The sequence below is a fragment of the Clytia hemisphaerica genome, unplaced genomic scaffold (assembly GCF_902728285.1).
Source record: "Clytia hemisphaerica strain Z4C2 unplaced genomic scaffold, Clytia hemisphaerica genome assembly, whole genome shotgun sequence".
NCBI classification, from domain to species: domain Eukaryota; kingdom Metazoa; phylum Cnidaria; class Hydrozoa; order Leptothecata; family Clytiidae; genus Clytia; species Clytia hemisphaerica.
Genome location: NW_027103608.1, coordinates 592,059 through 619,671, shown reverse-complemented (window position 1 = coordinate 619,671; position 27,613 = coordinate 592,059). Strand labels below are relative to the sequence as shown.

At 35.7% G+C, this 27,613-nt stretch overlaps 5 protein-coding genes across 6 annotated transcripts in view; 4 read left to right on the top strand and 1 right to left on the bottom strand.

Annotated features, from left to right (window-relative positions):
• The window catches only part of LOC136802156 (acyl-CoA-binding domain-containing protein 6 homolog), an 87,342-nt gene that overhangs the window by 15,704 nt on the left and 44,025 nt on the right, over positions 1-27,613 (top strand). The gene's annotated exons all lie outside the window — the stretch shown is intronic.
• On the top strand, positions 7-9,527 carry LOC136802155 (TNF receptor-associated factor family protein DDB_G0268444-like). The gene is made up of 12 exons (XM_067058876.1): positions 7-207; positions 869-944; positions 2,218-2,325; positions 3,460-3,615; positions 4,303-4,365; positions 4,691-4,771; positions 5,358-5,569; positions 6,030-6,083; positions 6,433-6,458; positions 7,456-7,621; positions 8,077-8,388; positions 9,105-9,527. The coding sequence occupies exons 1-12, from the start codon at positions 47-49 to the stop codon at positions 9,151-9,153; spliced, it is 1,464 nt and encodes a 487-aa protein (XP_066914977.1). The 5' UTR covers positions 7-46; the 3' UTR covers positions 9,154-9,527.
• Positions 11,054-14,949, top strand: LOC136802154 (uncharacterized). The gene is made up of 6 exons (XM_067058875.1): positions 11,054-11,169; positions 11,750-11,970; positions 12,364-12,423; positions 13,087-13,127; positions 13,729-14,116; positions 14,766-14,949. Exons 1-6 carry the CDS (start codon positions 11,110-11,112, stop codon positions 14,791-14,793), a joined length of 798 nt encoding a protein of 265 aa, XP_066914976.1. The 5' UTR covers positions 11,054-11,109; the 3' UTR covers positions 14,794-14,949.
• On the top strand, positions 15,331-18,999 carry LOC136802153 (uncharacterized). Its single transcript, XM_067058874.1, has 6 exons — positions 15,331-15,470; positions 15,958-16,178; positions 16,558-16,617; positions 17,055-17,095; positions 17,437-17,926; positions 18,737-18,999. Exons 1-6 carry the CDS (start codon positions 15,405-15,407, stop codon positions 18,783-18,785), a joined length of 927 nt encoding a protein of 308 aa, XP_066914975.1. The 5' UTR covers positions 15,331-15,404; the 3' UTR covers positions 18,786-18,999.
• Positions 19,669-27,578, bottom strand: LOC136802152 (zinc finger protein 474-like). Of its 2 annotated transcripts, none has more exons than XM_067058872.1 (2): positions 27,493-27,578; positions 19,669-21,489 (listed from the first exon to the last, which is right to left on the bottom strand). In XM_067058872.1, exons 1-2 carry the CDS (start codon positions 27,493-27,495, stop codon positions 19,780-19,782), a joined length of 1,713 nt encoding a protein of 570 aa, XP_066914973.1. In that variant the 5' UTR covers positions 27,496-27,578; the 3' UTR covers positions 19,669-19,779. The 2 variants fall into 2 exon arrangements, with proteins under 2 accessions (XP_066914973.1, XP_066914974.1); XM_067058873.1 differs by lacking the exon at positions 27,493-27,578 and adding an exon at positions 27,318-27,354.

The window sequence follows — 27,613 nt, the reverse complement described above, 5'->3', positions numbered from 1 at the left end:
TGTAATATAAACAAAAATCAAAATAAAAAATGTAAAACCGAAGAAAATGGAAGCGAAAGGCTACAGTTTCGAGCTTGCTGGACAAGAAGTCAGTGAATTTCGTTGTAACATTTGTAAATTGCTTTTACGAGAAGCAACCGAACTACCTTGCACTCATATGTTTTGTCAAGCTTGTCTGTGGGAATGGCACATGGATCCAAAATCGAAGTAAGAGCTTTAAAGCCTAACCCTCCGGGGGAGGGCTACTTGGGTAAAAAGGGGTACGGGGATGTGCCGCCGGTCAGGGTACCTTTTTTCTCCTCCACCAGTCCCACGTAGGATCCATTTTTCGGACCTCAGTGGAACACCCCCGTCGGTGAGCAAGGGTAGCAGCCCCCCCCTTCACCGGGTGCCTAACCCTACAGTAACCTGGTATACCTTCCAAAGCAAAAGTCTCTTCAAGTTTGTATGTGGTGGCTAAGATATTTTGTAGTTTCTACCACAGTGTTGACCAAGACAATGTCCATCTAATGTCTATACAACGCTGACATGGTTCTCATCTGCCAATTTTAAATCATTAGCGAGTTTATACAGTGGAGTCTCTTTAACTCGAACCTCTTATAACTCGAATGTCTCTATAACTTGAACAAGTTTTATGGTCTCTTCAGTTAAGAATGCCTTATGAGCACCATAACTCAAAATTTACCTCAACTTAGACAAATTTGTGTTCCCCGTGCGTGTTCGAGTTATGGAGACTGCATTGTATATGCTGTGATCTCTGTGGCAGGACGGTTAATTTTGATTTAATTTTGCGGGTTATAATTGCGGATTGTTATCAATTGTTTCAGTTACTTTTTGTGTTGATACATAAACTCGCTTGCTTTTTTAGGGCTGGAAAATCTTTGGATGAACAGACTGATTTTTATGAATGTCCAGATTGCCATCAAAGTTACTTCATCGAACAAGTATGTTTTTATTTCCCCGTTGTTGATAAAAACTTTTGGTAATTGCATCGTTGTGTCTTACTATTTTCTACTTAGCACTTCTTAAAGATCAGGGATTTATAGATGTTGTGTCCATCCAAGAAATTTTTTTCGAACCATTCTTATAAATACTCTCAAGCTCTTGACAAATGAACAATGAACCAAACAAATCATCCTATAGGCTGCTTACATCCTCTAACGAATTCGTGCTTCTATACTACCTGCGGTTTTGTAGAGGTCTGCGATTCAGACTACATACAAGGATAATCACGACGACGGACGAAAAATGTAGGCTAGTGAAAATACGAAATTTGATTGGTTGAAATTCACTAGCCTGTTAAATGTTCGTTCGTCGTCGTGATTTTACCGGATTACTTAACTTCACTATTATACTACCTGCGGTTATGTAGAGGTCTGCGATTCAGACTAATCATCCTATTGATTCAGCAGAATGACTCGCTTTAACTCTATGTGACCAACGGATTAGAATAGGTGGATTAACTTCTCTCGTTGCTCCCAAGAGAGATCCATTGTCTTCTCATTGTTACAAGAAAAATCTGTAAATGACTCTGCGCACTCCTCGTTTAGTTTTTTCATTGTTTTTATAAGAACAATTTTCCAATTTATACAGTTTCGAAAACGAATTTGTCCTATGATTCGATCAATTTTGATGATTTTGCAAATATTTTAAATCCTGCACTTAAGTTTTAGCATCAACAAACGCTAGACCAGTTTTAATGTAAATTTTTAATCTTTTGTCAATGGCAATCTTCAGATAAGTGAAAATTAACGTATGGTCTATAACTAAGAAACTATCGATGGGTCACGAATGGGTTGCATACTGGTGAAAGAAGACTGTATTTAGAATTAGGAAAATAAATTTCAAATTATTTGGCTAATTTCTGCATTGGATAGAAAGGGCTAAAAAAGTGCATTTTCTTATTTAAAATGTACCACGTGATACGTAATGACCAATGAAAATGTTGAAAGTAATGATTTTTCACAACTTTTTTACAACTTATCAAGTTTTAATTGCTAGCAAACTCGTAAAAAAGTTTGATAACCTAACGAGGAGTGTTTTCTATGAGTTCTTAATCCACCTATTCTAATCCGTTGATGTGACCTTTCCCACTCCGCCCAGATGACACACAACGTTTTTTCAACGTTAATCTAATGTTCACAACGCCGTTATGGATATGTCCCTAGGATACTGTCAAGTGTATCCTACAACTTTTTGCCATTTCTTGATTTTTAGATTCGTCGAAGTGCAGTCACCGACAAAGTGATCACGGCTTCATTGATGATTAAATGTCATTTCTCAAAACATGGCTGCTCTTGGACAGGACACATTGTACAATTTCAGGTTAACAGTAACCAGATATTAGCTGAATGGACTCTTCCAGACTCTTCTGGGGGTAGCGAAAAATCATCAAAGTTTGCCTTGTCCGGGGGGTAAATCACTGAAAATTGGTATATCCACCCCCCTCCATATACAATTTTTTTCTGGAAGATCCCAATACTCGTAAGTCAGAATCTCAACTTGCCAGTTAAAGAGTTGTGAAGTGAAGTAGAATATATAATTGTAGTACACTTTTTTTCTCGGAATTTCAAGCATTATCAAGCTGGTATCAATCATTTTCTTTGAATTCCTTTTAAAAAAGTCATCACAATTTTTACCTATTTAAGAGGGTAGGGGTTTAACTTGAAATGTCCGTTTTGTTGACTGAAAAAACATTTTGCCAGACCTTATTCATGGCTCCTCTCAAAACTCTCAAAATCTTATATCTACTTTCAAGCCAATCACATGCACTTGTGACCAAACGAAAGGTGTTACATACCCGCATAGCTTCAGCCAGGTTTCTAGCTCCCCCCAACAAAGTAAGGTCCCCCCAACAATTTAGCTCCCCCCAAAAAATTGCCTTGTGCTAGGTCCCCTAACACTTCAGGTCCCAAGATAAACAAAAACAAAAACATTGTTCTCCCGCCCCCGTAGAGAGAAGTCAAAAAAATATATATGCGACTACAGTACTGATAAATGAAAACTAAATTTTACTTGTTTTAATATTTATGTTTACAAGTCTTTTGCTTTTTATATTTGATTTAATAGTAAGATAAGATATCTTTTGAATTAAGCTGAACAGCCCCCAGAGTCTCAGTCAGATCATCTAGGCTCCCCCCAACAATCTAGGTCCCCCCAAATATTTTGGTAATTTTAGCCCCCAGGCTCTTTAAAGGCCAAAATATTTCTTAGCCCCCCCCCAAAAAATAAGGGGGGGGCTGAACCTATGTAAGGGTTGGCTCCCTACTAGATATGGGGTAAAGAAGACTTGATATGCAAATTTTATCGAGCTTTAACTCTTTTTTCCAGAAATGGAGTGTGATTTGAAATTTGCTTTAAAACAATCCTTTAACAAAATATGTTATGTTCAGCTTCTTTGAAGATATTTTTTATTGTAGATGTTGCTATCTTTTTCAAATCATTTATTGGTATATTCAGGAGCACAAGCTTGAGTGTGATTTCACGCCATCGAACTGTCCTTTTCAAGGATGCTACAAAGTCTTAAATCGTGGACAACTTGAAGAACACAAAGAAAATTGTCAATATCGTTTCGCTACTTGTAAAGAGTGTGGGAAAAATTATGAAAGTAAAAAAGTACGTATTTTCTATTCCTTGCCAGCAAATAGCTGGCTTGATGGCGCGAAGAAGGTTATATCGTTTGCTTTAAGTGCAGAAACTTTCGCTGGCAGAAACCTTGCGCATTTTTCGCGTTTTTGGCATTTTCTCGCGAAAGTTTCTGCCAGGTAAAGTATTAAACAAGAAATTCGCGAAAGTTAATTTCGCGAAAAATGAAATTTTCCTAAAAATCGATTAATAGCATACCGTAGCGAATCTAAAAATAGACATTGATTTTTCTGTTTGACCTAAATTCAATCCCGTCAACCTTTGCGTTAATTATGCTTGCACGCAAATTACACTCAATTACAAAGAAAAAGTAATAACTTTCACGACTTTTGAATTAAAACAAAAAAGGATTGTGGGATTGAATTTCGGTCAAATGAGAGAAGTAATAATCGTGACGTTTGCACGACGAAGCGCTATTCTGTTGAAACGATTTACACATTTTTTTATAAGAACATTCAAAATTTTTGAAAAATGTTCTTAACATGTTCTTATTTAGACATTTTGTGTGTATTTTTGTCCGTTTTCCTAAGAAATCAGGTGTTTTATAGTCCTCAAAGCCTTAAAATGTTCCTAACTTGCTTGTTCTTAAAACTTTGGCCACCGAAGCGTTATGTTCTTACGTGTACTTTTTTGTTATTTTTCTTGTTTTTATTTTAGGGTCACTCGTGTACAATAGAATGTCCAAACAATGGATGTTCTGTTCAAGTTCCAGAGGATAAGGTTCCTAAATTTGTTATATCCTTTGATCATATTATTTATGTGCCGAACAGGTCCCAAATTTGGGGGGATGAGGCTGGGATTTAGAGGATGCCCGTTTCTGCCATGCCGTCATTTTTTCCAAATTCCCATTACACCGTTTAAAACCAAAATTCCACCACCTAAAATTCAAGGTTTTCGCCACCCTTTGAATAATTCTTGCCGATCCCGAAATTATGACTTATTGTTTGCCTTCTCTGGACTAAAATCACGACATCCATCTACGACAAATTTTCGAAATTCAAGTCAACCTCTACACGACTTTAGATAAATCCATTTCTTTTTCAAGATGGCTGCCCACCGGGAACGATGTTTGAAAGAACTTGTTAGCTGTGGATCATTTATGTGCAACGCATCGCGCCCTGGAAAGGTAAGAAGTCCTAGCTTTCCTATAAAAAATCAAGTTGTTTGTTTTCTCAATGAAGGGAATAAGCTTCGAATTATTTGTTATTCACCCGGTAAAGCATAGCCAGCACCTTCCCACTAAACCAAATTTTTTATTTGTTCTAACAGGCTAGGTAGAACATAGCAACCGTAGTACAGTGGTAGAGTATCCGGCTACGGTTCGCAAGGTTGTGGGTTCAACCCCCAGCCGGGTCATACCAAAGATTCCCAAAATGGTACTTGATGCCTCTCTGCTTGATGCTCGGCAACTAAGAGAAGGATCAAGGGTAAGTGGAGAAATCCAGGGAGAAAGAGTGGCGCCCTCCCCTACCTTTGGGTAGATAGCTATCGAAAGAGGAGCCTTCGGGTCGCCTCCGACTGCGGTCGCAGACTTACTTACTTAGGTAGGACATTCACCTTACTTTGAACTCGCACACTTTGTTCTCCGCTACCCTTCTGGCACATAACGTTTATTCGACGTTTATCTAACGTTCACAACGTCCATTAAACGTTAAATGAACGTTGAAACAACGTCGTGTGCCAGCTGGCTAACAGTTTATTTTATTTTCAAGCTTAAAAGAGAAGAACTTTTGAAGCATTGCATCAACTGTTCAGACGCAAAGATGATAATGCTCATGAAGAAAGATGAATATAATGAACGAAGATGGAAAATCCGTAAAACAATTGGTGAAGCGCGCGATATTCTTAATCAACGGGTTAGCGATATGGAGAAATATGAGAGGGAGGTTGAAGACCTTACTCCCAAGCTAGAAAAAATTCGAAAGTAAATTTTCTTCTCAAATATGGATTTTCATTTCTTTATTTTCTGACAGTAGGCATAATAAGGGGGCAAACTTTGAATCAGTGGGCAGGACCATTGACTTTCAAAGCCCCCAAGGGGCAGACCCGAAACTCCTTGATTGCATATGAAGCCAATAATTTCCCGTCCCGTTTTCACGCGTGGCCGACGTGGTTTTCAGTAAAATCTATCGCCAGATTTCGAAAAATGTGCCGCTTAAAAAACAAAGAACGGACTAGATTAAATCCATCATTCTTAATGTGGCGCAAATCTTAAGGCTTCACATTTTCTTGCTTGAAAAGGGCTAAATATTCATCTCTAGCTCCTTCGTGGCTTTAAACTTAATGGGCGGGACGCAACCAACCGCCCCAAGAATTACGGAAACCGTGAAAAAACCATAGTAACACGGGAGATGAATTTCATTATGTTTAAATATTTGTTTAAGGCTTCAAGACACAAAGAAGAACGGCGATCAACCTGCAAGTTTGCCTGTTGAGAAGTAAAAATATTTTTTAAAGAAGATCTGAGAGAGAGGTCTGTAGGCTTTAAACAGTATAATCGCACGATTGGGTTATTTTTTCTTATTTGGCGCGCCTTATTAACCCGAGAAAAAATGTATAACAAGTGCTTCTAACAAAACAGTCAAGCGATTCCAAAAAATCGAACAAAATTCCCCCTACTATTTCTTCAAAATCAAGTTTTTAATAAAAATTAAAAACAAAAAATTCACTCGTGCAATTATTTCCGAATTGCACTCGTTATCATGTGATTACATATACTAATTGATTTAATATGAAGGGAAAGAAGTTGAAGAAACTCTAAATGCGACATCTCTTTTTCTTTTTTAGTTTCCAAGGTCACTTTGAGGATCAAGGTAAAACATTTGTTTTTGTAAAAAAAAACATTTTATCAACCATAGATAATATCTTTACCCCTTGTTTAAAACAAATTCACCGCTGTCTCGGTGACCCAGTAAAGTTTTGAAATCCACCGAGTTGGCAATGAAGAATAAAAATTTAATGCATTGATTTGGGTGAGACAACAAATTTCCAAGTTTTGACCTAGGAAGAGAATGTCAATGATTATTGGCCGGTTTAAAGGTTTTGTTTTTAAATAAGAATGACATTTGAGTGATGTTTGCTTTTACTCTTCAATTTTAATTTACAAGCTTTTTCACATTGGATAGACACGGATGTGGAGCAAGATTGGTAGGAAAGTGGAAAAGAAAAACATTTTTTTGTTTATTTCAGCACAATATAACAATGGCAAGACACTGATATGAAATACGTGTCTGATATAAAACGGGAACACTTATGTAAAAATAAAACCTTTAAATCATCATCTCTTCGGGATCTAAAACTAGGCCATTTTTAGCAATTTTTTTCATTGGATTATCTAACGGGTCGAATAACACCGGGTCACTGATACATGGGTGTACAAATGCTTTTGTTTTATTTACCTCGCTTATCTTGAGTCTAAAACGAGACAATACAACAACACTAAGATGAAAAGCAGACACATGAGTAACACATTAGCCTGGTTAACCAAGCCAGTTTTTACTAGGCCAAGATACGGCTGACGGCAATATATAGCGTTATCGGTGCTTTAATGATTTTTATGATGTACGAAATTTTAAATTTGTCTTGAAAAACTGATATTCAGTCACAACTTACTATCAGATTTTACCAAGTGACTGAATCGATCTGGCTAAGATTTCTAGGCTAGTAAAAATTTTGCGACCGCAGTCAAGGGCGACCCGAAGGCTCCCTTTTCGTATAGCTCGTATGGATGCTCTATTTTCATGCCACGGTCGCTTTTTTTTCTAGGCTAAGTAGCACACGAGATCCATTATCCATCACTTTTTATGTTAGGAATACTGACAAGCAAATTGATAAGTGGTCCAATTAGTGTTGACGATATCATGGAGCTTGTGGAAACAATCAACAAACACCGCAATGTGAAACCAAAAATCAGTGATTTAATCAACCATTCCATAATGTCGAGAAGTAACAAATGTTTGGCGTTTGTTTTAACGAGGTATCATATATTAAATTCAGTGAAATTGGAAAAATAGTGAATATTTCGCAGCGAGGATTTTTTTATTTGATTATCTTCAGTGGGGACAATATTTTGACCAATTTTTCCTTTGGGAAAGGGTCCCAGTGGATCTGTAACAAGTGGATATGTGTAACTCTTACTCGCAACAGTTTCCTCCCTGTACACCCATAAATGCGACTTTAAACTCAGTATGATATATTTACCACCCATCCGCCCGTCCGCCCTTAGATAATACAGCAAACTCTCACTTATTCGAACTTCTATTATTCGAATCTTTCTATAGTTCAAAATTGTTTCCGGTTCCCCTAAAGGAGAAACCCTTTTAAAAATACTTTCTATAAATTCGAATCTCTCTGTAATTCGAACAAATAAGATTCACCTTTCGAGTTCGAATAAACGAGAGTCGACGGTAGTAAACCTTTTTTTCTTTACAGGTATAAAAGCGAAATTACGGAAAAGGATATGAAAAGGTATTGGTCAAAAGCCTTGATATGTAATCTTCACGGGATCCACCCATCCATACCAATCCTACTACAGTTTCATCCTAACCTTTTGAACGCCAAAGCCGGAACAAACAAGCACAGTGGATCCGCACTTAACATAGCAATGTTTTCACATTTACCAGAGCTTTTTAAATATTTAATTAATCAGCCTGGAATCGATTTAGAACTTCTTGAGTTTGAAAAATTTGAGAAGGAAAGTCGGAAACAAATCAACGAGTTCAAGCAAATATTGAAACATAAAAAGTAAGTACAAAAGTCTCGTCGATGCTTTTTTTTTAATTTCTGCAAAAAACTAGGTAGGGTCGCAAAAAAATAGACACTTTAGTCAAATTCAATAGAACGGGTTCTTCCAGAAAATCATTGTACGGGATATTGGATATTTTGTCTGGGGGTAGTGAAATGAAAAGATAACACGACCAGTTGGTTATCACAAACAAACAATATTTAAAAGTTTTTGCTCTAGGGGTTTTTGAATTCTTTGAGGTCTGAGGCCACTTGAAACGAAATTTCATCAAAATGAAATATAAGCAAGTTGCAGTTCCATTGCTAAACTTGGTTTCATGTGGCCCATCCACCTCGGAGAAATCTCAATAAAACTATTTTTGTCACTATCACGTAAATACAATGAACTGTTTCAGTTTCTGCAACTGTTTTTGTCTAGACAGTTATCTGATTATTTTCAGCGGGGACAAAAATCAGAGTATAATCTTCCACTGGGGACGATGTTTTGGCCAATTTTCCGAGTGGGAAGGTTTCCAAGTCGGTCTGTGAGAAGGGGGTATTTTCAGAGACCGATTTGCATAATGTGTCTTTCGTTTGAGGTGGGGCCACTAATTGTATCGCTTTTCGTGTTTCAGTTTTCAAATGTTTCTATGCATATGAAGATTGTTTCAAGTGGCCCCAGATTTTTAGGTTTTAGATTGCTTAATTTTTTGTCATTTATTTTCTTATATTTTCAGGAAGATCTTCAAAGAAGAAGGAGGACTATTTGGTTTTCTCAAACATTAGCATTAGAAATTGCAACCTTAATGCGTAGAGACTTTTTTTCTCAAAATTGCCTTAAAGTACTTTCCCGGGGGATACTTAGTCAAATGGAGCGTACGGTATGTGCTACCCTTCTGGGTACCTTTTTTGGATTTCCAAAGTCCCCCTAAGGGTAGGAAAAATCAGAAAATCAAATTTCAGTCCCACTAAGGGTCGGAGAAATAGGAAAATTTCAACTTTATACCCTCGGAAAGATCGAAATTTGGTCAAAATTGGTCAAATTTGTTCCGGTAAGGGTCGTAAATTTAACAGTTTTGTAATGTATATATTTATGATAATTTAGTTTTCAATGAAAGAATGACATGGGATTTCTTTGCTGGTTATTCATGAGCCGTGAATCCACTTTGAAAGTGATAGGGCCATGATATACTGACTAAGGGTGGTAAAAAATTTTGAATAATTTTAGCCCCTCTAGATCGCTTAAAACAAGACTGCTTTAAGGTCATTAAACAGAGTAGGCTTGGTTAGGGCGGACCACCCACCTTCTTCCTTGCTGTCATGTAGTTTGTTGATTTCTTTTTAGGAAGTGACTTGAGCTCCTGAGCGTAGGGTTTCGGGCCTTCTGTGTCCTGCTAGGACAGAAATCAAGAAGATAATATCAAATTACAATTACGACGGCGGAATTCCGAGGCAAAATGTTTTTCTGAAATTCCTGGATTTCCAATACAAAAGCAATTGAAACTCCTGGATTTCCGATACAAAATCAATTTTTTGGTGGAAAAATCTGAAATTTCCGATACATTTTTTAAAATTTTGACAAATTATGTGGAATTCCCAAGGACTCAAATAAAAAATTAAGCGGAATTTCCGAAGCACTTTGAAAAATTAACTGGATTTCTGAGTGCTTTTTTATCTGAAAATCCCTGTCATCCACCCCCTATATCAAATTTTTTCTGGAAGAGCCAATTTCTTCATGAATAGTGCTGATAAAAATCATTTTAAAATTGATTTGCCATTTATAGATAGAAATGCTTCTAAGAATGCCATAAAATTGGTATAGGCTTTCATTCTAAAAACGTGTATCTCGATTTTTTTTTTTTTTTTTTTTTTTTCTCCAAGCCACTAAATCATGATTCAAAATAAATAAACAACACAAAAATTTGATTTTATTCAAACAAAGCTTTTCGAGTCTTAACTGCTCATCATCAGGTTAAAAATGAAATTTTATCTCGATATATATGGCAGTATGCAGTGCTGAAGAGTCCTAATAAGGACGAAATGTATATATGCTGCTCTACCGTCCAAATCTCCTGAAAGAAGATAATTGGACAGAAATTCTATGAACTTATTCGCATATATATATAACATTGTGCTTCTTGCTCGTACATCACCCGGGGGGGGGGAACTCGTATGGTTCATAGGGAAATACCGGACGTTCATAGGACCGCCACTGTGCGCCACCGTGTACCGCCCTTAAGGGTAGGTTTTCGAGACGCTCGAAATGCACTGTGAGGGTGTACTTTTGATAGAATATAATACAAGGATCTTATTTTAGCTGAATACACTGTAAGGGTGTGTTTGGACTGCTGACAGTAAAAATCTAATGTATCTTTACAGTTTTGACTTACACTCAATTTGATTTATTTTGCCCATTGTGTCGACATCTCAGCCTCATATTTAGGTGGCTTCAGCAAAAAAAAGGTATGCGCGATCAAACTACACTGTAAGGGTGAGAAACGTTCAGTAAAATGCACTGTAAGGGTACTTTTTCACTGCTTAAGAGCTGCACTGTAAGGTTACGATTTTGAAAGCCAATTTTTTGCGGAATGTGCCGTCGTTTAGAAATCGAGTGCCCCTGGTACATTATCAAACGCTTTTCTCTGTTTGTCTGCTTGACTAATCTGTATATTTTCTTTTCTTTAGGTGAATAAAAAACAATTCAAATTAAATCAAATTGAAAAGAAAAATCTCCAAAACAAAATGGCTGAGGTTGAAAATGAGAAAATGGACAGCTGTCCCTTTTGCCTCTGTAGGAAAAAGGTAATCAGTAGCGGTCTACTTGAATTTCACTAGTGGTGCCCTCTCGTTGTTTTTGTTTTGTTTTACTTCCTCGGTTATTTGTAATTATTACCATGTTATAGGCTAAGGTGATTTGAGATCTTTATTTTAATAACCTATTTTTCATGATACCTGATGTACACGTTTTTTCATAAGAACAAACTATATATGAACATAATGCTTCGATGGTCAAAATGTTAAGAACATTTTAAAGATTTTGCAGACTCTAAAACACCCAATTTTATAGGAAAATGGACAAAAATGCTCAAAAAATGGTGTAAATAAGAACATGTTAAGAACATTTTTAGGTATAAAACTCAAAAAGTTAAGAGATGTTCTTAAAGGGTTAAAGATTTTTGGATGTTTTTATAAAAAAAAAGTGGTCTACTTGAATTTCACTGGAGGTACTTCCCGGTTTTGTGTTTTGTGTTTTACCACTTCGGTTATTGATCATTATTACCGTGTTATAGGCTAGGGTGATTTGAGATGTTCATTTTAATCTATTTTCATGATATCTGATATACAGCAAAGTGTTGCGTGTATTTCTTCTTTTTTATTATAGGTCAAGCAGTCTAGTCTGTTGTCACATACAAAAAGCTGTAAATTGATGCAGAAAGAAGCAGAAGACAATATCATGACATTACAAGGTCGTAAAATTAAATGTTCTGAAGCTTATGAGAGGCTCTTGGAAAGTCGTGACTCAGTTACCAATGCAAATAAATTGATTGGGAAGTACAATCAAGAAATTGAAAATTTGACTGGGAAATTGAAAATACTCAAACCGTGTGTAAAATTATTTTTACTCTAAGAAACTTTCTGGTACATTATATTAGAAGATATTCCAACTAGCACATAACGTTCTTTCAACGTTCGTCTAACGTTAAATGGACGTTGTGAACACAAGATAAACGTTGAAAGAACTTTGTGAGATTCATTTTACTAACCTTAATTATAGACCATTGAGGGGCCAAAACTTTGGAAGAGTGGTAAATACTATTGCTCCAAATAAGGATATTGCCACTAATTCTTGTTTAATTTTTCTTTAGTAGTAAAACATGGCTTATTAATGGTATCTTCTGATAGTTACTCTGTGGTTCCTTATACACCCTGAAACTTGACAAAATATTATCTCATGATATTATGATTTCACCCGTATGTTTATGCTTTAATTTTCAGAACTAACAAAGAAGTGTCAGACTTTGAAGAAAGCGAATTGCAACTTACTCCTATAAAACCGTGAGTATGTTAATAGGCGTTAGGCCATCTTTTTATAAAGAGTCGTTAGAGTGTAATCCACTCCCGAGTATTAGCAATGGGCTTTTCAAGAAAAAAATTGAATATGGGGGTGGAGGATGTAATATTTTTTGGAAATTTAGCACCCGGACATTGTGACTTTTGACCCCCCCCCCGGACAGCAGATCTAACCCCCCGTACAAGCATCAGTTGACCCCCTGGACATTTGAAATTACCCTAAAACTCCTCAAATCCTCAAACAGAGCAAGTTTACCCCCCTGGACACTATATCTTCTACCCACACTATATACAGACATTTCTTGGAAGTGCCCAATGTGAAATTTGTGAGATCGAAACCCATTCGAATCGTTTCGCACTTCCCGTAAGTGTATATTCCCACATATATAGGGGGATTTTTGAAGAAAGAAAATTCCTTTTTATTATAGAGCACCTGCTGTTTACTTCGTACATTACGGTCCGAAAACCATATTGTCAAATTTTGTTTGTCAATATATTGTGTAGTCTAAGTAGCCCTTTAGGAACCAAGTCATTGGTATGACCAGGTCGGGACTTGACCGACAACCCACCGGGACCGAATGTAGTTCTTTCAATGTGTTTAGAAGCAAAGAAAAAGTATATGTTTTATTCTATTTATTCATCCATCAGGTGGTCAAAATATGATCGTAATGACAATCAACAAAATAGCGGTTTGTTTTAAATATAATGTCGTTCATTGATTATTTATCATATATATTGGTTCTTTGAAACTTACCTTAAATGAATTAATTTACACGAGAGTTATATTTTGCGAGTTTCTCAAAATTCGCGAAATTTGATGCTCGTAAGATTTTTTCAAACCAGAATTCTTCCCAAAAACCTTAATTTTTTGCCAAAACCTCTAAGAAAATTATAGAAATTAGTTGAAAAAGAGGCCGATTCACGAAAATAAATCCCACAGAAAAAATCTTTTGAAAAAAAATTGTCTCGCAAAAATTGAGATCTTTTTTGGTACGCCTATTCTTTATTTCGAGCACCCCTCATAGGAGCCCCCCCCCTGCTTTAAAACAATATCATTGTAGTGGACAAATACCTCTTTCCATTCCCATCGTAAAATTCACGGAGCTCTCATCCCGACTGAGACAAGTAATTGGCAATTTATAATTGAAAATGCTCTGAAAATGGCATCCTTAGCTTCAGTAGCCAAATTCCATGATGGTGATATTCTTAGCATATTATTCTTAATTTTTTGGATTACAAAAAAAAGCGTGAATTGTTATCTTTTAGGAATATTCAACTCTTTCTTATTAGATTCTATGACAACGTTGCTTCTCGATCACATCAAGGGAAACAATCAGCAAGCTCTAACCTATCTTCTAATCAAATACAACAAGAAAGTAAACAAAACTGATCTCATAATTTTGTTTACCAAAGCTCTCAGATTGTGCACACATAATGAAATACATGTTGCTATTCCTATACTGCTACATTATCATCCTGAAATACTGGATATTGAGCTGCCAGAGTTTCAAGACACTAAACCAGTATATGCTGCTCTATCTAAAGGAAATATAATCTTGTTCAAATACTTGTTAGACCATAGTAATCAAATTGATTTGGGAAATGTTAATGTTGACATGTTTCAAGGACTTAAAGGTGACGAGAAGAAAATGGTTAAGAAATTGCTGAAAAAGAAAATGTAAGGAAACTCATTCTTTTGTTGAAAATTACAGAGACTATTTCACAGGGGATGCAGTTCATAGGTCTTGATAATGCAAAATGTTTGAACTTTGGTAACCTATAGGTTCTCAATTGTAATCCTATGTCACGTCTCAAGCAATCGTCAACAGCGGGAATAAAAAAGCTTGAAAATTCCAGTGGGGATGGTTTTGAAGTGCTATTTTAAACATTAAATTCCAAATGGGGATGAAATTAAAAGTCAATTACTCAGTGGGGCTGAAATTGGAGGGTATTTTTCCCACTAAAAAAAAATTTTGGCCAAATTTCCCAGTGGGGCTGGGGTCCCAGTGGGAGGGTCTGTGACACAAGGTTGTGAAAAGCAATTTGCAGCAGCCTACAGCCTCATCCCCAGCCTATTTATCTTCATTCTACTTCACTCTATGTTACCTGATGATGCCAGATACTACCCTGGCACTGTCTAACTTCCAACAATAATCTCAGCTGGCACACAACGTTGTTTCAACGTTCATCTAACGTTATATGGACGTTGTGAACGTTAAATAAACGTTGAAACAACGTTGTGTGCCAGCTGGGTAATGTAACAAAACCTAGGAGGTTGAGCTAAATCAGCCTATTCGGAATTTAAAATATTTTTTATCATTTTTTAGGAAACTATGTGGCGATACTAAAAGTTAGCGTAACAGGAGAGATCAATTATACACACAAATTATTGGCTACTTGAAGAACGCATTATTTTTGAAATAATTTATCATAACGCATTTACAGATATTTAAAGTTAGCTTTTCTTCAGTACTAGGAATAATAAAACTATGTTATTCTTTTCTCTTGTCATGTATTTTTATTTCATTTCCCTTAGCACCATAGGTATAAAACGTGAGCCTTCCAAATTTGACCGAAAGAACGTTTTTGTTGAAAGCCTTCAAACATAGCATGCAGTTCTTCCACGCTGCAGTACAATAAGAAACTTCTTATTTCTTTATTCTACAAATATTGTTAAATTTCTTAATGTCCTTTATTGTTTTTTGCCTGATTTGGGTAAGCAGATCAAAGGGGAACAACACGCTTCTGATAACCGATTTATTCGAATAAGTGCAGGTTTGAATAACCGGGGGTCTATTATAATTACCTTATTTTGGGGGTATTTAGAGGTACAATGTCCAACCCCCGTCTATTTAGACCCCTACGTAAACCCCTACGTTAAATTTATTTAGATTAAGACCAAAAATCACAATATAAAAAAACGCTAAAGATTTACCTGAGCTACTGGTGATACCGATAATTTCAAGATGAGTGGAGAAGATGTGATGGTTGGATGCGTGAATGTCATGTGCGGTTTTCACAAAGGAAATTGTGTAAGTTCTTTGCTGATTTTGAAAAAAAATTTAAGCACACATTTTCTTATAAACAACTGCAATTTTCGGGTCAGCCTTTGGGGGTTGTTTAGCATTCTAGCTAAGGGTGTTTGTTACAGGGCGCTATGGGTGTTTGTTACAGGGCGCTTTTGAGAAGGCGTTGCAGTAAACAAGTCACGTACAGATAGAAAATCCAGAAAATGATTGAATTGAAATGTTGGGGCGCTCCTCGTTAAGTTTTTGAAACCCAAAAAAAAAACAGAACTAAGAAAAAGAACTATTGTAACTAATTTTAAAAATCGAACCTTTACAAAAGGAATGTATCCTTAATAACTCGAATAAGTTTTATGGCCCCTTCCGTTTGCAATGCCTTATAAACCTTACTCCATAACTGGAAATTTCCTTAACTTGAACAATTTGTGTTCCCGTGTGTGTTCGAGTTATGGAGATTCCACTGTAGTAACAGTTTTGACATTCTTCCATCTAGCACAAACTAGAAGATTTACTAAGTCATTCATTCCGTTGTGGGAACTTGGAGCTGTGTGCCAAGATGGATGAGAGTAAATACAACAGTGCAATATCGAAGTGTGGAGGTGCTGAAAGGTCTCTAGATGCAACTCGGAAAAAAGTCGAAGACGCTGAAAAAGAAATTTCTCAATTTGAAAAAGAGTCAAAAGAACTTAATGCAAAGATTGAAATAACTCGAAGGTAAAGAAGATTTTCAGTTTGATTTCGTGTATTTTTCTAAAGAATCATAGTTAACCTTGCTGTTATTTGGGATACTCGGCTAAGATGTTGTACTATTTCTGGATGACAGGCCCCTCACTTATAGATTTTTCATTAAAACTCATCCCCAGAAAGATATAATTAGACACTAAAATAGATTTTCAGGGCTTAAAGCCATTATCACTAATCGAAATAACAGATAATGTATTTTTTTATTCCTTCTGGATAAACTCAATTTACCTACACTGTAGTGGCCTGAGGATATAACTCAACCAATAAAATATCGAGAATGTACAACTAAAAGATGTTTTGGACTGAGGACTCGAATACAACACAACCAATAAAATATTATTTTTTAAAGGTTCAACAACGAGGTCATCGAATTGGAGGATCGAAACTTAACACCGAATGCCTTGCCAAGGTAATTAATCAAGTTCCACTCTACCACAAAGTGTTTTTCATCTGTGAAAGCTCGGACATTTTTGGAGAATTTCGAAAATAGAGTTTAAGAAAGATTGAGGCTTGACTTATAAGGAACCGTATTGTACATGTTTTTTATAAGCCTACAAAAATTCAAAAAACAGTCTCGGGGATGCTTAGGGCGAGGGCTTGATAAGGCTGAAAAAATGCTTATAAGGATGCTTATATCCGAAGAAAATTTTTAGGGGATTCCAGAAATCCGTAGAATCCCAGTCAAAATTAGGAAAAAACATTTTCGTAGGCTCGAGGTAATGCTTGATAAAATTGTTGCCATATCTGAGCCTATGATATGCTTATAATTGCAATGCTTATAAGAAAAACATGCAAAAGACTATTGGTTATCATATTCTATTTTTTCATAATTTGACTCTTTCATAGGGAAATGAATGTTGAAGAAAAAGAAGGCACCCGAAACAATGGTAAGTTGGTAATTAATAAGTTTATTAGCTTATGTTTACATTAAGGTTTTAGCTACAGAGTCTTTAAACCCGAATCTCTTAGCTTAATACCCTTAATACATATACATATCATCTCCCAAAAAGGCCATTGTTTTCTAGCCAGAAAATTCAGTGGGGATGGAAAAAATAGCACAATATTTTGCAGTGAGGATATTTTGCTTGTCTGACTATTTTCAGCGGGACAAAAATTTGAGTTTAATTTTCCACTGGAGACAATATTTTGGCCAATTTTTACAGGGGGTCTGTGAGAAGGGGGTATGTTCTTGGAAAACCATTCTTTTATAAATTTGTTTATTTCTCAGACCGAATCAGGACGGATCTTCTCAATTTGATCAGGGCAAAAAGCATTCCCGAATTTTACACCACGTTATCTAAAACCAGTCATCTTCTAACCATATCTCAAATCAAAGAGCTTCAAACTTGTGCAGTCCAAGAAAACAATCCGGCTATTCTGACTTATCTTCTAACTAAACACAACTTGGAGATCATAGAGGCTGATTATATAAGACTTTTTACAAAGGCATTGAGAATGTACAAAAGTAAACCAACTGAAATATCACCATGCATACCAGTGTTACTGAAATTTCATCCTAAATTACTGGTAACTAGGCTTCCAGAAATGAAGAATGGAACAGCATTTCATTGTGCTCTCACAGATGGAAACTTCACTTTATTTAGTTATTTATTGAACTATAAGGAAGAAACTGATTTGAAAAATTTCGATGTATCAACATTTGAGAATCTACACGGCGATGAGAAAAAGATGGTGAAAAAGTTGGTGAAGGATAAAAGGTATGTTTTTTTGATATCACATTTCGTATGATCTACATTTCCTAATTTTCAAAAGTGAATCTAATTAGTTTCAATTCAGGGGTGCCGGGTATGTGCGAGCCATAAGGGTCCCTTTTTCACACCCACGAAAGTCCCTCAAAAATCATTAAAAAGTAATCGAGTCTCTGTAAGGGTTCCAAAATTACAAAATAAAAAATCTACTCTCTCAGAGGCTCATAAATTATTGAAATTTAGACTAAAATTTGGTGACTGAATTAAAAAAAATTTAATTGAAATTCTAAGAAAACTTGAAATATTATTGATCTTAAACTTTTCAGAATTTGGAAGAAGAAAGGCTAACTTGAATTTTGAGCTATCATTCATTAATTGGTTCAAAAGTTATAAAGAAAATACGAAAACTTTGTTAAAAAACGTCTGATAGCATTTTTAGTTTTCTGTGAGTGTTCATTTGAACTTGTACTCTTAGGTGCCAAATAAACGCCCCCCCCCCGCTTGTTAATTTTTCGAAAATTTTCCAATCTCCCCCCCCCCACCTTATTAGGGCCCCTCCGTTTATTAATTGATTAGCATGATTTTAGCCTATATTTACCTTATTTTTGGGTTTTCAGAAGTACAATCTCCAACCCCCCGGCAATTATATCCCCCCGTTTATTCGAACCCCTCCCGTTTATTTGGCACCTAAGAGTACATTGTTTTTGAAACACTCGTTGTGCAAGACTTTAAACTTCATTTTGCATTATTTTTTCCGAAAAACCGAGAAAATAAGTTAGAAAATTCTCGGATTAATAATTCTCTGATTTCTTTTACTAGGAAACTACAAGGCGATGGTGGAGGATTTCTTGAAAAGCTTGGATTATAAGTTTTTAGTTTTTTGAGAATATTTTGTCAATACAAACTTTTTTTGAAAATATTTTAAATATTTACGGATACGCGTATGTAATCATATTAATAAAAACATTAATCAAATTTGAGTATAAACTATTTACACTCATTATGCATTTAGTATATTTTATTTACAAATAAAATTACATTTGAACATCAAAATATATTCAAAATATCAGTTACTAATTAAATCAATTATCTTCATTCAATATAATGTAAGCAAAGATGTAAGCAAATATGTCTTTTGGTCCACAATTTTATAGTGTTATGTCTTATTATACGTTCGGCCAACGTGGGATGATATTTTCACATTTGAAGGAATGATTACGATCTATGGCTTTCACCATACATGGTAGAAAAGCCACTTCACAAGGAGCATACTCGGATTTACATCAAGTATTTAATGCACGAGAAGTATTATTGTAATATTTTATAAAAGGTTCATTCCAATATGTATTTGAAAATCTTTTACAACACAGTTTACGTAATTATACGATGAATTCAAAAGTTCAATACAATAAGGTATCAAAGAGCAGTGTTCAAGTTTAAAATCTTTAATAAAACTGTTAATAAAATTGACGAAATCCCTAAAATGAGGATGTAGACATAAAATTATAATCACAGCCAGATCTAAACATTTTATTTACAACAGGGCATTGATTGGTGCCTACAGCTACTTTTTCAAGTATTGGGCTTTTCCAGAAAAAAAATTGAATATAGGGGTGGAGGATATGTTTTTTGGAAATTTACCCCGGAAAACAGAGCTTACCCCTGGACATTCAAAACTACCCCTAAACAGAGCAAATTTTCCCCAAAAACAAGGCAAATTTCGCAGATTTTTCACTACCCCCCCCCCCGGACAAAATATCCAATGTATCCTCCAACCCCCATGTAAAAAAATTTTATGGAAGAGCCCATTTTTAGGGAAAAATATTAAGAGTTTTGTTGAGGAAATCTTCGAGTTACACTTCTTAACCAAAGAAATTTGGTCCCGTATGATTCATTGCGTTGTATGTAAACCCTCTATTCGCAGCAGGAGTCCTGTTGTTGATGCCATTGAAAGTTTTTGCCTTGTAAGGATCATTTCCTTGTTGCCTTGGACTGCTCCTGCTAAAACTTTGTTTACTGGAAGAGGGCGTGTCGTAATTTTGATATCCTCGGTCAATAGTTGGACTGTTATAACCCCCACTTGATGATTGTCGTAACAGGTTATTGTTGGAGCCTACTTTTTGGTTGGATGGTTTCTTTCTAGCTGAGCTGACTGGTTTAGATGTTGTTTTGGATTGTGGTTTTTTATTATAGACGTCTAATGCTTTTTGTTTTGGTGGTTTTGGTCGATTCTGTGTAGTAGCACATTTAGGAATATGTCGTTCAGCAACTTCAGGGTTGAATCTACGATCACAGTACTGGCAATGGACGTAATTAGGATTCAAGGATGGTGGTGGTGGAGGTAGATCTGATGCTTTACCACCACTTGCCATATGTTTGGTAACTTGTTTAGCTGCACGAATTGAACGAATAAAGTCCTCGTGAGTTTGACGCCAATTACCACCAGTTTTCTTCGATGCTGACGAAGAACTACTAGACTTTTTGATCGGGTTAGCATCACTTCCAACAGAACGTTGTTTTGATGAATCAAATACTTTACGGTTTTTGGAAGTTGTTTTCTGGCATATTACCATGTGTTTATCGATACGATCTGAAGCAAATTTTCGATTACAAAGATGGCACGGTGTTAAAGAAACGTCTCCCTGGTCTACAAAATCATTATTTGATGATGGGTAGGTTGGTGCTTGGTTGATTGGAGATTTCTTTGGTTTATTTGTTTTGCTAGGTTTTGGTTTTGGAGGAGCAGGGTCCTCATCTGGGGAATCGACATCGTAAGTACCTTGTGTGTTATTAGATGGTGTTCTTCGTTTTAATGTTCTGGTTGACGGTCTTTCTACGGACTGTGAATCATCTAGATCGTATGTTGATTGGTTGACACTTTCCTGCGAGGATGTCGAGCTTGATGCTTTTGGTTTCTGAGCCATTTTTCCTTTGTTAAAAGTATTTTTACGTTCAACACTTGACGAAGTTGATGGTTCTGATAAATCATCAGAGTATTTCAATTCTACTATTTTAGAGTCATTACATTTTACCAAATGATTTGGAAGAATAGATGTTGGAATCTTTTTCATACACAAACAACAAAGTTTGTTTTTATGAATTATCTTTGATGGTGTATTCGATTGTGTTGGATTAACACTATTCCCATCACTAGTTATCGGCCTGTTGTTATTGATTTCAGGATTGGATGAACTACTTGAAGCTGGTTTTCCTCCTGTCCTACTTTTCATTGGATTATCAACAGTGCAAGACTTCTGATGAACTTGTAACCGTTCCGGTAAAAAAGTTCTACCACAATTCCCACAAGGAATCAATTGTTCTTGTGCCGCTTTATAAGCTGCATCATTCATTTGATCAACATAATTGCCATCGTAATCACCACTTGCTAATTTACTGTAATCAGGTTTCGTTGGCATTTTACGTCTCAAATGTTTGGGTAATTTCTTATTTTCAGCATGCCACTTTTTAATACAGCTTGGCTCATGAATGACAATCGATTTGGTGCCATATTTTCTTCCACATAAATAACAAATGACATATGGCGGTGGTTTTGGTGGCATATTGTTGAGATCCTAAAAAAGTAAAGATAATAATGCCGTTAACACAGCCCTGGACTGTCTACCCATTTCCCCTAACGTAGCAAGGGTCGACCCGTGTGAAGTGAACAAGTGAACTTTAATAAGTTGAAACCAAACTTTGGGTTAATAAGGGTTGATGATGATCACTGTAACACATATTTTGGAAAAAAAGTTTAAGTGGATTGCATCATTTTAAACAAAATTAATTTATTAATTTATACTGGCTTGCTGGGTAAGCGTTTTATGCTTAAGTGCATTCGCTTTAAAGTAAAGTGTGCGCTAATCTTTATTTTGCTTGTCATTTCTTAACAAGTTAATTCAGAATACTTTAATTTTTGTGAAAAATAATTTCAAATAAAATGGAGATGAAAAGTGAAAGAATAGTGGAAGCTATTGTTTACTTTATCATTTTGATGCTACAAACTTCTTTTTTTGTATGGAGGTACTTTAAAGCCCCCATCTGATTTTTATTCTAATTATTTTTGACATAAAGATAAATATGTCAGAAATTTTTTTGACTCTGACAAGCTCTTCTATAAGCTGAAATTAAGGCTAGATAATTTATTATTTTATTGTTATTATTAGACCGTGGCCATTGCAGTGCAGACTCAAAGGGATAATCAGATGGTTTGATGTATTCAGCTTGCAGAAACCTTCTGCAAGGGGGGGGGGGGTAAAACCTTTGATTTTTTTTCTAACTTTTTTCCAAAAGTTGAGAAATCACAATTTGAAATTACTAAAAAGGGGTTCTTGACACGGTTCTTAGTTGTTGAAATTCTTTATTTTCTTACTAAAAGTCAAATTTAGTGATAGATAGAGATATAAACAGAGATAGAAGAGAGATCTGGAGATATAAATATTTTGCTTGAAGGTTTTGCTATGTTTTGCTCAGTTACATGGTAGGAAATTCATTGTAAAATGATTCAAACCATCTTATACAGTATATCCATTTTTTAAAGAAGGCAGTAGCTTATGATTTCAGGTGACAACCCACAATTAGTATGGCTTGAAAAGATATACCTGAACATTTTTGGGTCCTGTACAGGCTAGCTAAAATAGCAAAACATTTTTTGTCCAAAAATTGAAGCTTGAACCAAGTTTGAGCAAAAAAGTCTTGGATTTTCCCACTAAAACCTGGCCTGAACATGCCCCAAACGGTTGGCAAACGATATCATACTCCAGGGTGCATCCTCTCTTATTTCCCCTCTAATTTCTACTTTGATCCTATCTTCTATCCTGATTTTCTAACTTTTTCAAGTGTTTCTAACTGTTTTCTAAGTATTTTTCTAAAACTTGTCGGTACTGGAGAAAAGTCTCCCACCTCAGCTCAAACCCCCAAATGCAAGCAATCTAGGTTTACAAATCCAATTCTTACCCGATTGCACCAACAAGATGCTGTTTCACAAATACTTATAGCATGTAATTTACAGACCTTGATTAACAAAGCTCCCAACCCTACAAGGATCCCTACGAGATCCTAAGTTAAGTCTCAGAGGGTACGAATACCCTAGTATGACTCTTGAGCTTCAACCCTAACCCTACTAACTGATAATAGCCGAACCCCCGTCTAGGTCCACAGATTGAAAAATTTCACTTGCATCCTGGAGTATGATATTGTATAACATGCATGAGTCAGCTTGTGCCGCCGGGAATTTGGGTCACGTTCAGAATTTTATTTTCAAGTTCAAAATTATTACATCGTACTGTGATGCTGATACATGTCTCAATCATTGAATATATATACACAACCCTATTTCCATCATATAGGAGGATATTTTCACAAATGGCCGAAATCCTGTGTAGGTCGAAAACTGAGGAACAGATAATGTGTTGTTTTTTTTTTGAAATATTTTTTGAAATATTTTTTGACTCATATTGAGTTACTTTCTTCCTTAAAGTCATTTTAGATCACTAGTTTTACATTGACGGATTTCTATGTCATCATATTTTCCTTTTCTACTCCAACCTGATTGATTTTCTGTGAATGTTCATTCTAGATTTTTGTTGTATTTGTATTGTCTTTTTGTTTTGTGGGTTTTTGTCTTTATTGTTTCCATTTTGAGTAGTTGAAGGTTTTATACTTCTAGACTATATATACCTTAAGGGAATAAATTAATGTGAGAATTAATTAATGCGGAATAAATTAATGCAGGATTAATTAATGCAAATTTGGCCCTTTTTCGCAAAATTAAATTCCGCAAAACTCAAAAAATTTTGGCCATTTGCATTATAAATTCAGCATTTTTTTTCTAATAAATTGCTGATTTTGGAGGTGTCCAGACGATCTCAATCGAACGGAATCGATGATCGAATCATTCGAACCAAATCGAACGCAATCGACCGATTGAAATTCGATTGTCAAACGCAATCGAATCTCAATCGAACGTCAAAATTCTGGGTAATATTCGATTGGTTCGATTGTTGTTCGACTGGTTCGATCGTCGATTCCGTTCGAATGAGATCGTCTGGCTTTATTCTTGCAGCTTTCCAACATCCAAGCTCTCAAACATCACAAGCCGAATGAAATTACTTTCAATTTCCCGTAGAAATTATGCGATGAACAATTCGGGGGTCAATGAATCGACGATAGAACGCAATCGAACGCAATCGAACATCAATCGAACGCAATCGAATATCAATCGAATCTGAAAATTGCGGTAATATTCGATTGAGATTGCGTTCGACAATCGAATTTCAATTGGTCGATTGCGTTCGATTTGGTTCGACTGGTTCGATCGTCGATTCCGTTCGATTGAGATCGTCTGGAGGTGTAAACCCCAAATATTCATTTTCTGGACTCCAGTGCATAAATTATTCCCATATTTGACATTATTCTCTTACTTAATAAGGGCCCAATCAATTGCTAGAAAGACATCTGGGGGGGCACTCATATGGTCCGTCCTATGACATGTGCACTGTATAAAGGGTGTACTTTCAGACAGTTACATCAAAATGCCTCGAGAATGTCAATATGAAAATTGCGTAATCAGCCGCCTTCTTACAATCACTTCAGCAGTTTCATGAAAGATCCAAATCTGCATTCCATCCTCTTAGCACCAACCACTAATCAAGAAATTGCGAAGGTGATTGGCTCTTTCTCATTAAATAAAGCAAGTGGTCCTCATAGTATTCCTATAAAAATCCTTAAACTTTTAAGACTTGATATTTCTGTGCCAATATCGGCGCTGATAAACTACTCCTTTCTCAGTGGTATTTTTCCCTCTACTCTCAAAATATCCAAAGTTGTGCCTGTCTTCAAACACAAAGGTTCTCCCCTTGAAGTCTCTAATTATAGGCCAATTTCACTCTTATCTAACATTGAAAAAATTTTTGAGAAAGTGATGTACTCACGTCTTTCTGATTTTCTTGAAAACCATAATCAAATCTACTCTCGACAATTTGGTTTTCGTAAGGCTCACTCTACTGAGCATACACTCATTAATATTGTCGAACGTATCCGAAACTATCTTGACAATGGTGGGTTTGCCTGTGGTGTATTTGTCGATCTACAAAAGGCTTTCGACACAGTTGATCACGAAATCTTACTTGAAAAACTTGATCACTACGGAGTCAGAGGCATTGTTAATGACTGGTTCCGATCTTACCTCACTAACCGCTCCCAGTATGTTTCTCTTTCAGGCTCAAATTCCCTTTTAAAATCTATTAATCATGGAGTTCCTCAGGGTTCAGTCTTGGGTCCTCTGCTGTTCTTGTTGTATATAAACGATCTTCACCGCTGTATAAGAACCTCTGAAACATATCATTTTGCTGATGATACTCATTTACTAAATTTTTCAAAAACTGTATGGAGTCTTTGTGGGAGGGTTAATGCTGATCTCAGAGTTTTAGTCAGCTGGCTTAATGCCAACAAAATTTCTTTGAATGCTAGCAAAACTGAGTTTGTTATTTTTCGTTCCCCTTGGAGACAGATGGACTGTATTCCAAGAATTAAGCTTTGCGGGAAAATTCTATCACCAAGTAAGAGTGTGAAGTATTTGGGTGTTCACCTTGACAATCATCTAAACTGGAAGGTTCATACTTCTTTCCGTGCTGCTACATTGAGAAGGGCAAATGGGGCAATATCCAAACTTCGTCACTATGTTCCAATTCACATCCTTCTAAACATTTATCATGCAATTTTTGCTTCTCATGTTCGCTATGCTAGTCAACTCTGGGGACTGTGTGACAATACTGTCACACATAGAATTCTTACTCTTCAAAACACTGCACTAAGACTCATGACCTTTAGTGAACCAAGAACTTCTGCCACTCCCCTGTTTGCTGAACTTAAATTACTCAAAATCTTTGATCAGGTGAAAGTAATGAATATCTTATTTATTCAAAAATACCTCCAGGGTAATCTTCCATCTGATGTCCTATCAACACTTAATTTTGATGAAATTGATCACAAAACTGGCACCAGGGGCAAAGCTATTAAACTACTAAAACTTTCAACGGTCAAAACCACAAATTTTGGACTTAACTCTTGTCTTTCGTCAAAACAATGGAATGAGTTACTAATAAATCATCCTGACACTGATTTTCACAACCTTGATACTGATGAACTAAAATCTTTAGCTACAAAATTCTATTTAGACAAATACAAAGCTGAAAACGAATAATCTTTGTGTGTGTGTGTGTGTGTGTGTGTGTGTGTGCGTGTGTGTGTGCATGAGGCTAGTGTGTTTTCCCAGGGTGGGGGGGGTGGGTCGTAACAGGAAGAACTTATAGATAAAACTACTCAAAGAAATTTTCATAAAAAAAAGTAAAATTTCTTATATTCATTATTTTGTGTCACTATTAATATTATGATAATCGTTTATTCATTTGTTCTTTAGTTCTGTAATAATTTTTCAGTTTCTTCTAGGTTCCCCATTGTATTAGAGAAATCTATTTTTTTTTTGTAAGGGGTTATCCTGCTGTGTTGCAGCGAAAATATATTCAATTCAATTCAATTCAGAGAACGTATGTCTCGCTCATTATAAAAAGGCCCAGACAAACTTTCAATAATTGGATTGTAACATCGAGTTAAGTCTCTTTTGTTAAGTCACCAGGGGGTAAATAAAACAGACCTTGATACATTTATCGTTCGTTTCAACTTGACGATTCGTTTAAAACTCAGCCTCCTAAATATTTGGGGTAGGTAAAATATGTACAAAGAAATTCATACTTTTCCAACCCGGCGAATCTTTAAAAAAGAAGCGAACAATAAAATATAATTACCCTTTCCAAATAAACCTCTTCGGTGGCGAGCGTAGTCTACTCTGACGTAATTGTAAAATTTATGTGATGGGAGTTTGACATAGTAATGTAATGTTGTTTGGGGAATTATGAAGTTCTCTGGAATTTCGATTGCATTTATTCAGGTTGATTTTTTATGACTTCTAATGGTACTTTTTCTAACGAGTTTGATTACTCTGTTCTCACACTTATGTCCTTTTTTTTCGCATCCTTTTCCGTGATTACTTTTATTTATATTTTTAAAGACAGGTAAGAAGGCATATTGATGTAACTGTCAGAGGAGTGCACTGTAAGGGTACATTTTTACACGTTTTTTTTTTGTTTTTAGTTTGTTCTGTTTCTTGAAAAGGAAAAAAAATGATTTGAAAGGCTATTTCACATTAATTAATTCCGCAAAATCCCTTAAAATGGGCCTATTCGCACTAATTTATTCCGCAAAACATAAAATTTTTTGGGGGTTGCTTGCATTAATTTATTCCATATTTAATTAATTCTTGCATTAAATTCATTCCCTTAAGGCAAAGAAAAATACAAGAAAAAACACCTACTAACTAGCTACTGAAGAAGTTTCTGTAACGTACCTGCCCTGTATAAAAAATGTGACCTCATTCATTCAAAAAAGATGGTTATAAAAAGTAACTGAAAATATTTTCCCAACCTAGTGCCTTGAAACTTTATTTTCATATTTTAACGGGTAAATCATTAATGATCACTATGGAAGTCATGAAAAGCATATTAAAATTAATGAATTCTTACCATTTTGTCGGCACCAAAGTCAAGAAAAATCAACAAAACGGATAAAAATAGCGATGTTTCGAGATTTACCAATCCGCCATATTTGTTTACATCGTATCGAAAACATTCGAATTTTTTTGTT